Source organism: Elgaria multicarinata, chromosome 7 (genome assembly GCF_023053635.1).
Source record: "Elgaria multicarinata webbii isolate HBS135686 ecotype San Diego chromosome 7, rElgMul1.1.pri, whole genome shotgun sequence".
NCBI lineage: Eukaryota > Metazoa > Chordata > Lepidosauria > Squamata > Anguidae > Elgaria > Elgaria multicarinata.
This window is the reverse complement of record NC_086177.1, coordinates 5,268,885-5,281,299: the sequence shown is the minus strand read 5'-3', so window position 1 is coordinate 5,281,299 and position 12,415 is coordinate 5,268,885. Positions and strand designations below refer to the sequence as shown.

The window sequence follows — 12,415 nt, the reverse complement described above, 5'->3', positions numbered from 1 at the left end:
ACCATGGTGATACTCGTAATGTGCTTAAAAGTGCCTTCAGATTCATTATTATTCAGCTGTGATGCACGTCCCATATTTGTAGGCATAGCATTCCGCCTTATATGCAACAGAGCAGGGGCCCCCAACCCCCGGTCCGCGGACTGGTACCGTTCCGTGGCCTGTTAGGAACCAGGCCGCGCAGGTGAGCTGCTTTCACCCACCCACCCCCACCCCAGCGTACCTGGGCGCAGGGCGCCATCTCGCCTGCCCAGCCGAAGCGAAGCCAGGACGCGGGGGTGGGGGTGGGCAGCTTCGGAACAGCACGCCTTGCCGGAAGCCGCTCTGGGAGAGCGACTTCCAGGCGTGCCGTTCCAAAGCCACCCGTCCATGCCAGCGTCCTGGCTTCGCTTCAGCTGGGCGCCCACCCAGCTGAAGCAAAGCCACGCCCCCCACTCCAGCATCTCTCAGAGCCGCTGTGGGAGAGCGGCTTCCGAGTGCGGCGGCGGGGGTGGGGAGACTGCCGCAGCTCCGCTCCTCCCTCTTGGGGACCAGGCGGGCACGACCCTGGCCGCTGCCAGGGTCGGCAGGCAGGAGTGGGCCTTGCGCGTGGATGGGCTTGGAGGCACACGGCGCCGTTGCAGGTTGCAGCGTGGGGTGATGCTTGGTGGGAGGAGGAGGGAGGGAGGGAGGGTGGCTGCGGCTGGCAAGGAAAGGGGCGGCCCACCCCTTGGCGCTTCCCTAACCCCTCAACCCCCCCCCCCCCAAGTCTGTGGAAAAATTCTCTTCCACAAAACCGGTCCCTGGTGCCAAAAAGGTTGGGGACCGCTGCATCAGAGCACACATCACTATTCCTTTAAAAAAAGTGGGGAGAAAGGGAAAAGGACAACATCACAACTAATCCATATCCCACAGCAAGCTATCCATTATGCAAGTAGTATGTGCCATGTGTTTGAATCAATACTGTCAGAGTTAGAATGCAATAGGGATTCCCTTTTAAATTGAAAATCTGGGCACACCCTCACAAGTGTTCATGTTTGGATGGGGACTTTTGTCCCAAGAACGTTTGTCTTTTAGCCTTGGTACATGTTTCTGTTACAAATTCCACTGAAGTGGTATTAAAAGCAATCGCAAACTACCTACTTTTATCTAGATCCATTTCAATCGGGTTTCAGGCCTGGTTTTGGAACGGAAACTGCCTTGGTCGCCCTGTGGGATGACCTCTGTCGGGAGAGAGACAGGGGGAGTGCGACCCTGTTGGTTCTCCTGGACCTCTCAGCGGCCTTCGATACCATCGACCATGGTATCCTTCTGAATAGGTTGTCTGAACTGGGAGTTGGAGGTACTGCGTTGCAGTGGTTCCGCTCCTACTTGGATGGCCGATTCCAGAAGGTGGTGCTGGGGGATTATTGCTCTGTGCCGTGGCTCCTAAGCCATGGGGTTCCGCAGGGCTCTATTTTATCCCCTATGCTGTTTAACATATACATGAAGCCGCTGGGGGAGGTTATCCGGAGATGTGGACTGAGGTGTCATCAATATGCGGATGACACCCAGCTCTACCTTTCCTTTTCATCAAACCCAGGTGAGGCAGTGACTGTTCTGAACCAGTGCCTGGGCACGGTAATGGACTGGATGAGGGCTAACAAACTGAGACTCAATCCAGACAAGACGGAGGTACTGTTAGCGGGTGGTTCATTTGTCCGGCGAGGTGATGTTTGCCCTGTCCTGGACGGGGTTGCACTCTCCCTAAAGGATCGGGTCCGTAGTTTGGGGGTGCTCTTCGATCCAGAACTGTCACTTGAGGCACAGGTGAACTCAGTGGCAAAGAGCACCTTTTATCAGCTTAGGCTGATATACCAACTGCGCCCTTATCTGGACAGTGATAGCCTAGCTACAGTTATCCATGCTCTGATAACCTCTCGTTTGGATTACTGCAATGCGTTATACGTGGGGCTGCCTTTGAAAACGGTCCGGAAGCTTCAGCTGGTACAAAACAGGGCAGCCCGTTTACTAACAGGGACTGGCTGGCGAGATCACATTATGCCAGTCCTTTTACAACTTCATTGGCTGCCAGTCCAGGTCCGGGCCCGATTCAAAGTGCTGGTATTGACATTTAAAGCCCTAAACGGTTTGGGGCCAGGTTATTTGAAGGAACGCCTCCTCCCATATGTACCTACCCGGACCTTAAGATCATCTACAGGGGCCCTTCTCCGTGAGCCCCTGCCAAAGGAAGTGAGGCAGGTGGCTACTAGGAGGAGGGCTTTCTCCGCTGTGGCACCCCGGTTGTGGAATGAGCTCCCCAGAGAGGTCCGCCTGGCGCCTACACTGTACTCCTTTCGTCGCCAGCTGAAGACCTTTTTATTCACTCAGTATTTTAACACTTAATTTTAACTTAAATTTAAATTATACTGTTTTAACTCTGTATTTTAACCTTATATCAATTTTGCTGCGTGGTTTTATCCTGGTTGTGCTTTTTATATTGTATTTTGTATTTGTATTTTTAACTTGTTGGTTGTTTTATGATGGTTTTAATTTTTGTGAACCGCCCAGAGAGCTTCGGCTATTGGGCGGTATAAAAATGTAATAAATAAATAAATAAATAAATAAATAAAATACTTTTAGATAAAATTCTCAATTCTAGACCAGTGGGTATTGTGCATTTTAATTTCATTTCTGCTACATAGCTTACTGAGCTTGTTACATAAATAAGCCTTTTTCTTCACAGTAATATCGAAAATGAAGATATTGCACCAATATCAGAAAAACGTGGTGATATTTACTCCACTAACCACTACTATAATGCTGACATAGGAAATGTGAATGGAATCCACAAACAGTTAAATGGTGGAGTCAAGAACATGACGTTAACATTTGAGGTACTGTCACTTTGAATTAAATGTATTTCGTAGATGTGTTTGTCAAATGAGAACTTCAGTAGAATTTGTCTTTAAACTATTTATCAGTCTCCCCAGGGGAGCAGCACTAGTAGCAGTTCATCAGAAGCAGATTCAGAAGAAGCAGATGTGGAGAATGGCAGTAATCTAGCAAGAATTCAAGAAGGTGATTTATTGCTTGGAAGAAATGTGATAAGGAAGGATGAAGCTGAAATGGACAGTTCTCTATCATCCTACCCCACTCAGCAGGTACGGATCCTTTAATTCTTAGGGCTGCTCCACATCAACTTTGGGTTATTCACCTGTTCTTCAGGGAGATAGTGTGCCATAATGGGGACCAGTCCCTAGCACAACAGCTTGGCTGAAAATCTGCTAGAACATAAACCAGTAAGGGGAAAACTCCATCCCAGTCTCTCAAGAGTGGCTTTACCTTTGACCGTCCACTTCTTTTCTTCCTTTATTCAATCTATTGCCCAGTCAATGCCACTTCTTTTTGCACACCGTTGTAAACATTACACTTTTCTGCCCACTCAGCTAAAACCTTCATGCCCTGGACATCTCTTTCCTTGACTACAGCAAACATCTCTCTGCCTTTGTACCTCAAACCATATCTCTGCTGCCAGAACCATTCAGATCTTTCATTGTTTAGGTTAGGCAACACCCACCCACCCCACTATTCACTCCCATGTCAATCACAAGTTTCCTAAGTTCAAAGCCCTTGTGCTCAATATCTTTTATTGTTTATTTTAAAAACATATACCCAGATTGGACCGCTATAGGAATGAGGGCAGTTGACACACTAGCGTCGGAACTCCTGGGGGCTGTTTTCAGGTGCTCGGTTGTTTGTGCCGCCTCCCTCTCAAACCCTGCGCTTTCCCTCTCGGAGCCCGATGCCAAGAAGGGAGTGCAGGGTTTCTGGGTGGCCATCCAGGTCCCGGAGCCTCCCTCCTTACCCTTTTACTGGTGGAAGGCAACCAATTGCTGGATTCTAACTTACTTCTATAAATATGCATAGGATTGTACTGTTAATGCAATTTTCAGGTAAGGAGTTGGGCTGTCGGGGGTCCTGAAATGATATGTCCTTTAATGGCTAAAGGTACAGGTCAACCAGCAGCATGCTACCTTACTTATCATAGAATCATAGAATAGCAGAGTTGGAAGGGGCCTACAAGGCCATCGAGTCCAACCCCCTGCTCAATGCAGGAATCTACCCTAAAGCATCCCTGACAGATGGTTGTCCAGCTGCCTCTTGAAGGCCTCTAGTGTGGGAGAGCCCACAACCTCCCTAGGTAACTGATTCCATTGTCAGAGTAGATTTGAGACCAAGTTATTAAACCAGAAACAATTCAAATAGTTTTAAGCTTCGTTATTGTAGCTTGCTGAATTGAATATGCGTCACTTAACACACACACATATACACCACAAATTTCATCTGAATAATTTATACGTCTTCTAAAGTTGAAGAAAATGTTTCTCTTAATTTTGCCGTGTTGTTAATAAGTCATGCTTTCTTTTCATTTCTGGCAGACTGATCAGGGAACAGCTTGTTGTGAGTGCCATGTCTGCAAACAGGATGTCCCAGGCCCCTCTGCTTCAGACACTGAAGTGAGATCTCTTCCTACTGGGCATCAATTTCGGATCCCAGAAAAACCTGCCCACCCTGCTCTTCATCTTTATCCTCACATCCATGGACAAATACCACTTCATACTATTCCTCACCTACCTCCTCCACTAATCCACCCCTCATTATATACAGCTTCCCCTTTTGCACAGAATAAGGTAAGCCTGTCAGAGTAGTTGTCTTCAGACATTCATAACTGCATTTAATCAGTTAAAATTATTAGCTCATTCTTTGAGCAAGCAGAAGTTATCAAAAATCATTATCAATGAGACTGATTTGTAGTAGTTTTTCGCAGCTTTTACAAAAAATTATTTACTTGAGCTCTTTTAAAACACACGAATCTATGTAATGAAGTACTAGAATATTAAGGAATTATGAGCTTCTCTACACAAGCAATTTATTGCACGCTTCCAGGTCCTTTACATGATGCTGTCAATGTTAAGGATGGCTCTCGCGCCTTTCCCCAGTAATCTCACTTTTTAAAAGATCAGAGATAATGCACTATTTAAAATTATCATGGGATATCCCTAGTGTGAAAAGTCGGCGATGCACTATAATGCAGCTACTAGATGGGGCTGTTTCATTGAACTTTATGGAACATTGCTGAGAGGGGAAGTTTTCAATTACAAATCACGTGGTCGCCATTGGTCACTGTCTAAAGGAGCCCATAGCAAACACAGAAAGCCCCCAGAAAAAGAAAATTTGGTAGAGATGCTCTAGGTTTGTATTGAAATTACAGTCTTATTCAAGAGTGCAGTGGTACTTGTTACTTCCAAAATGTTCTGGTAAAGATGCATTCATGCATTCCTAGACATAAACAGCAAGCTGCAGATCACCTTCTCTCTGTGAAACAGTGTGATTTTGAGCATAGTGTATTGACAATCATTCCCTGATGTCTCTACCCTGTTGAATGGATCTCTTCCCACATGGCAATTGTTGCAGTTGCATAGGTCCTCTGGTAGCATTCTTAGCTGGTCTGCAACCATGTGCGTTCATTCAAGAATAGGGCCCTCTCTTCTCTGCAGCTAGCAGGACCCTCTTGGCAGAAGGGGGCTTTGGCTGAAGGGTTCTACAATATATTTTTGAAGTCCATTCTCTCCTTAAAAGTTTTTTTCTTATCCAGGGACTTTTCTAGTGCTGGTCCAAATATCTCTCCCCCCTCCACTGCTATACACACACTTTTGTGAGGCTGTTTGAGACAGTGGTGGGTGTCACCATATTCTAATACTTTTTGGTGAGGGTAAGAAACTTATCCATATAAGATGAGGCAGCAGAGAATTTTCAGCTTCTTTCTCTTTCCACTTGATGCAGTGATGGAGTTGTAGTCAGAAGCTTGTCAGCATTCTTCTGTCCCATACAAAGGCCCAATGAGAACACTGCTATGTCATGACATAGCACATTCCCAGAGGCATTGCTGGGGCGGAGGAAAGATGGCTGTCCCCACTGGCCAGTGGGGTATTGTGTTCTTAAGAAACAGGGAGAGAAATCTTTTGATATCAAAATCATAAGGTCTTTAAAAGTTAAAACCAGCACTTTGAATTGTGACAGGAACCCCTGAAGCTATTTTAAAATGGGCAAGATGGTGTTACTAGTGGCATCTCAGTTGAAACATTTTTCCTTGAATGTGCCTAATAATTTTGGCATTGATGTGAACAAGCAGAATGCTAATTAGAAAATACTCTTGTTGTAGGCATTGGTTCAGAATCATACAAACAATCAGCAAGCCCTTGGGACATCATTCCAAGATTATATCTACCCAAGTGGTTTTGGAAGTACTACAGACTGGAAGAGTTCTAAATTTCTAAGCATTTGGGGATCAGAAGTAATGAATGAGAAGGACTGGAATGCCTCCACCTTTTTGCAAGATGCACTTCCTGGTGAGGGTATTATTCTGCTTCACTCTGAAAAATGGCATTTTGATTCTGGATAGCCTAGTAAAGCCCTGCCTTCTTGACTAAACTAGATTTACTATCTTGATTCTCTTTTAGTGTTATGGTGTGAACAATAGGATGGAAAGTGGAATCAAATACAGCTGTCCATTTCATCTGTGATATTTACAGGTGTGCTGGTTTTGTCAGGATTGTGGGCTTGTGTATAAACTTTTCCATCAGTAGTAATAGAAATTATAGGGAAATTATCATTAGCTCAATCCTGTCTCTCCACACTGTTTCCTTTCATTCTTTCCTTTTCTGGGGTGAAAGGCAGGCTTTTAATTTTTTGCAGTGATGGGGAATTATTTTTAGTTCTGCAGGCAGAACACATTCGATCAAAGGACAAGAAAATAAAATGTTTGCACTATTTTGGTCATTTATATTATGCAATTTCAGGGATGTTGTATACTGCTAAGAAACTTTTGTAAACAACAGTTTTATTAAAGGTGTAAGATCGTAAATGTCATGGCCATAATCTGGCACAAAGTTAGGCATGTTTAAGTTATTTTCATTGGTCCAGTGTTTTTCTCTGGAATGCTTTGTCAGTTGGAGATGCTTTGTCTTCAGGCCTGCCCAAGAGTTTCTCTGAAATGGAATTCAACCTTCTGGCTGAAACAGGTTCAACACCTTGCTATAGGCAGTATTGGTGGCCATCCTTCATCTAGGGTTAGAGGCTCCTACTGCACATCTCCTAGATCTCAAGCTTTATAGAAGCAGACATACAGACAAGCAAAGATTCCAGGCAATGAACCTACAACATAGGTTCAGAAGAACAAAAGTTGAGAGAAATTCTAGTAGCTAAATGAGAGATGCAAAAAAGTGCTAAACTGATCATTTTTATAACCTGGTAGTGGGGTTCTATTCTTTTAGAGTTAAAACTTTAATCTAAGCAGAAGGTATTTCCTTCTGTTTAGAATTAGACCTCTACCATAGGAGAACTGTTTGTTACAGGTAATTGCCTATCTAAGAGACCCATGTTACAAAAAGTTACGTATGGATTTCATAGTTAGCTGACGTTTTTGTGTAGGTTAATTGTGATATGAGAGTTCAAAGTTTCATCTAAGAAAAAACCCCAAACACTTATCCACATCAACCAAAATGCTACAAAGTTATGGGCAAGCTTTTGAGTTCTCCACAACTCTTTTTCAGGCTGGATGTTAAATAAACGGGGCATGATGGCATACTGGTAAGGCACTAAAAGCTGTAGTTTGTAATAGTTATAAGATGAAGTGCAGGAGGAGTTGTGCAGACTTTATTATTTTTTACTAGAGTTGAACAGATTTTAGGTTGCACAAAGAGCTACAGAGACAAAAAAGAAGAAGTAATAATGGCTATTCCTATATATCAATGTCCATATATAGAGAAATAGAGAGACACACACAATTTAATTAGTTTATGTTTTTCTCTTGTGTTTGAAGGGAGTGATGTGGTAGCATCAACTTTCTCAAAACCGGGACCTGATGTACTTCCTGTAACATCTAGAAATGAAGGAATGACAGTAACTGATAGCAAAAAGAAGGAAAATACTTCAAAGAAAAAATGTCTCTATCATTTTCAAGATGCATTTATGGACACTAACAAAGTAGTTATGGCAACTTCCTCAGCAACCTCTTCAGTCTCATGCACTGCTACTACAGTACAGTCAAGTAGCAACCAGTTTAAAGTTTCATCTAAAAGATCATCATCACTAGGTAATTATTATTTAATTCATTTATTACCTTGCTCTCTAGCCAACAAAGTTCCCAAAGCAGCTTACATGACATTTTAACATCACACAGTACAAAACAGCCAGCAGATCAAATAAAATTCCAGCTTTAAAACAAGTTTAATCTGATTAGCTCTAAAAGCCTGGGCAAATAAAAATGTCTTCACTTGGCATTACAGAGAAAACAGACTCAACACCAGGCAAGCCTCCCGGGGGAGGAAGTTCCAAAGATGGAGTACCACAGTTGAAAACACTTGATGCAGTGTTATCATGTTATCAGATCAGGCTACACTCCTTCACTGCATAGTCCTATGCCTTAATGGTAGTAGCCACATATTGTTCCTCATCTTGACTGCTCCCTTACTAGTAAGTGGTTTATGGATGAGATTGGGGCAATTTGATAGCAGGCTGCTAGAATGGTTTAGTGAGCAATTCTATGGTCACTGGCTGAGCATCCAAGGGACCATAGGCCCCTTCCGAGGTTGGAGACAGTGCTCTGATCTTGGAAGGGGGAGTCGGAAATCCGACTCCAACCCCTTGCATCAGGTGCAGAGAACTACATCAGCTGCCTCTGCAGGGTTGGAAAATGGACGGGGAGAGGGGAGTCTGGAGAGGCCAGGATATGATTTATCCTAGCCTCTTCCAGTCTCCTTTCCTCCCCTTCCAAAGTGCCCTCGCTAGATGGGCTGAAAAGCCCATCTAGCAAAAATAAAGGAGTCCATCTTGGCATAGGAATCTCAGAAGCCTCTTGAGTTTGGGGCAGCGAGGGCGCAGACCATAGGATTGCTCCCTCACCTTTTTTTTTATTTACATAAATGTATGCACCACTCTTCAACTCTAAATGTTTTCTGGGAGAGCTAACAAAACCGTCAAATTAAAACGATTCAGTAGGCTAAAATAATTAAAATAGGAGAACATTAATAGCAGTAAATGTTGAAACCATTAAGTATTGGAAACTTACTTGGAATGAAATGAGCAGTATTGAATTTATTTTATTTGTTATGGGGAATCAGTAAGTTTTGCAAGAATCAAATGAAAGGCATTCAGTGATTCATAAATAAGGGCTTGACGTATAAGTTCTCTATCTTTTTCTACTGGAGTACAGTGACAACAATATGCAGTGAACTATTAATATACCCATCCAAATTATTTTTAAAAATTTAGCTAAGGAATATTGTTGTAGTAGTTACGAAGTAAATATAGGGCTCATCTATACCAAGCTGGATATTCCACTATGAAAACAGTATATAAAAGGCAGGAGCCACACCAAGCATGATATAGCGGTATGGAAGTGGTATATTGTATGTGTCAAAGGGCCCCAATAGTAGTCAGTGCACTTCAATACCACTATAAAGCAGTCGTGTGGCTCCTGCCTTTTATATACCACTTTCATAGTGGAATATCCTGCTTGGTGTAGATGAGCCCATGGTCTTAACCAGGGTTAATTTAAAAGCGAGGGGGTGGGTTTCATGAAACACAGGGCACTGGTGCCATAATGGAGAATTTGAATTTTCTTCTCTCCGTGTTTGGTTCTGAAGGAATCACTTCTTTTTTATATAAGGCCATTTATGAAAAAGAGACAGGAAAAATTGTGCCACCAACACAGTTGTCTTGGAACACTGCTGAAGCAGGAAGCAAATATATCCCAGCAGCATCCAAGAACTGATCCTGTCTGACACTGTCTCTTGCGCCTTCAGTAACCTACAGTCTATTGATTAAGAAACCGTTTGCCCTTTTCCTTCTCCTTCTCTATTAACGTTTCTGTCTGCTCCTTTAAGTCATTTGTATCTTCAAACGCTGGTCAGCCCCATAATCCCCAGCCATGGCTTCCTCCCTTCATTCCAAGCCTATGTTTTTGCTCTTGTGCCATTTAACTTCTCAACAAAAGATATTCTATTATAAATTCATTTTTTATTAAATCCCACCTTATCTTGTAAAACAACAACAAACCAAAAATACAGCATTTAAAGCAGATCTATCACAAGGGATTTTTTTTTTTATCAAAGACAGGCAACCAAAAGAATTAATAAAAAAGATAAAATCCACAACAGCCAGCCAAAATAAAAATGGCCAAAGCAAAACGATTTTATTTTAATCCAAACGTTGTTGAAAATGATAGTATTTTGTCTGGTACTTTAAATTTAATTCTGTAGTGTCTGACGCTGATGGCACCACCACTGGAAAGACCCTATTCCTAGTAGATATTTTCAAAAACTCAGTTAGCAGAGGCACTTGGAGCAGGGCCGCTGCTGTTGTAGTGTACAGGATGGCACATGTATGGGAAAGGTAGTCTCTTAGGTACTCAGGTAAGGTTCAAGTTGTGAACTTTAAAGTTTAAAACTTTTTCTGTGCATTCTGCCTGAATAAGCAACACTACTCTGTTATCCTGATCTATGCCAGCTTGGTGAAACTCCAGGGCCCTTTCTCTACCTTTGATGCTCTATTAAACCATGCCTTACTGCCTCCATCTCCTCATCCTTTACTTTCGATTTTGCCTCTCTTCAATGTTAAAATTGAAACTATCCACTCTAATGAGTTTTCTCCACCATGCCCCTCCTTTACCAGCTCTCTCTTCATACGCTACCACCAACACTTCCCTTGTTTTCCCCCATTTCTCTTGAAAAATTGGCAAGCCTTTTCTCCTCATCCAGCCCCTCTATAGGTTACTTTATTATTTATTTCATGTGCAGTCCTATCCGGATACTTGCCAGCCTCCAAAATTGAAGGCTGCCGGCTATTCTATGCAGGCTGGCTGGAACACAGAGGGGATTCTTTCCTCCATAGAATCATAGAATAGCAGAGTTGGAAGGGGCCTACAAGGCCATCGAGTCCAACCCCCTGCTCAATGCAGGAATCCACCCTAAAGCATCCCTGACAGATGGTTGTCCAGCTGCCTCTTGAAGGCTTCTAGTGTGGGAGAGCCCACAACCTCCCTAGGTAACTGATTCCATTGTCGCACTGCTCTAACAGTCAGGAAGTTTTTCCTGATGTCCAGCCGGAATCTGGCTTCCTTTAACTTGAGCCCATTATTCCATGCTCCAGCTGCCCTTACTTTTTGCCCAGATCAGCGATTTTGCATGTCTAGGCACAGCTTCAGGGAGGGGAAGGAAAGGGGCCTCGAGACCCAATAATAAAGCAGCTTCTGCAGTCTCCTTCCTTTCCCACACATGGGACTGTCCCCATTTCACCCTCTCCATGCTCCACTTCCAAGTGCAGAGACATAGCTGGCACGGTGAGAACCATGCTGGCTATAAGGAGATAGGGAGTGGTTTCTGGGCTCCAAGTTTGGAACCCTGGTTCTGACCTCGGTTCCCAGAAACCAAAGAATCCGATAGCCCCTTAGAAAGTGTCTAGTGGCCATAGGATTGCTCCCTTAATTGATTCACTAATTTATACCCCTCATTTCCACTAAAAATAGTGCTCATGGTAGCTAACAATAAAATACTGTTAAAGTGTAACACCATTAAGAAATGACCAGATCAGTTAAACACACAGCAGTGCAGGAGAAGTAAAAAAATAAAATAAGCAGCACCACTGCTTAAAACCTAGTTTAGAAAACAAGACAGCTTAACAACCAGAAGCCTGCCTGAATAAAAATGTGGAAGGACAGTAAAGATGCTCTCCTTGGAAGAGGTTTTCAGAGCTTGGGAACAGTCACTGTCGTGACTCCTGATCCTTCCAGCACACACACACTGGCGAACTGACACAGGACAACCAAATCAGCAAGACTTTCTTCATTGCAGGAAATCCCATAGCCAAAGTTTAATGATTACACTCTTCAGAAATCATATAACTGATGTAATTCCAGAACAGTCACAAGCTAAAAACTAGAACCATGATCCACATAACAGGTTTTCCCCACTGAAATCTCTGTGGCTCAAAACACAGGAAAGGGGCTCAGGATTTCTGGGTCATCCTTCCCAGGAAATGGAGGATAATAGTCAGTAACCTGAATGATTCCTGGGGTCAACTTTCCCAAGCAATCAAAGACATGAATTTGCACAAACAGCCTAAGGAACTGGAATGATTCCTAGGCTTATCCTTCCCAGGCAATCAAAGGCAAAGTTCTAGCAAAGGCCCAAACACATCCACACCCAGAGACACTTCATTCCACCTAGAACTTCAGTTGGGATCTCTGCTCTACATGGTCAAGGCCTATTAAGTCCAAGAGAAAATCTACACGTGCAGAGAGTTCCAGGCCACCACGTTCACCTTGGTAACTCCACGCTGCAGGAGTCTAGACAGGGAAAAATCTAAGAGTCAGGATCAAACCCAGCCTGCCAGCACT

General features: G+C 43.4%; 1 protein-coding gene across 3 annotated transcripts in view; it reads left to right on the top strand.

Annotated features, from left to right (window-relative positions):
- Window positions 1–12,415, top strand: part of FAM193A (family with sequence similarity 193 member A) — a 66,720-nt gene that overhangs the window by 35,119 nt on the left and 19,186 nt on the right. For all 3 annotated transcript variants that reach the window (XM_063130142.1, XM_063130139.1, XM_063130140.1), the window contains 5 exons: window positions 2,702–2,852; window positions 2,940–3,119; window positions 4,398–4,649; window positions 6,182–6,368; window positions 7,841–8,113. In XM_063130142.1, coding sequence (XP_062986212.1) covers window positions 2,702–2,852; window positions 2,940–3,119; window positions 4,398–4,649; window positions 6,182–6,368; window positions 7,841–8,113 — 1,043 coding nt within the window. The remainder of the gene's footprint in view (window positions 1–2,701; window positions 2,853–2,939; window positions 3,120–4,397; window positions 4,650–6,181; window positions 6,369–7,840; window positions 8,114–12,415) is intronic.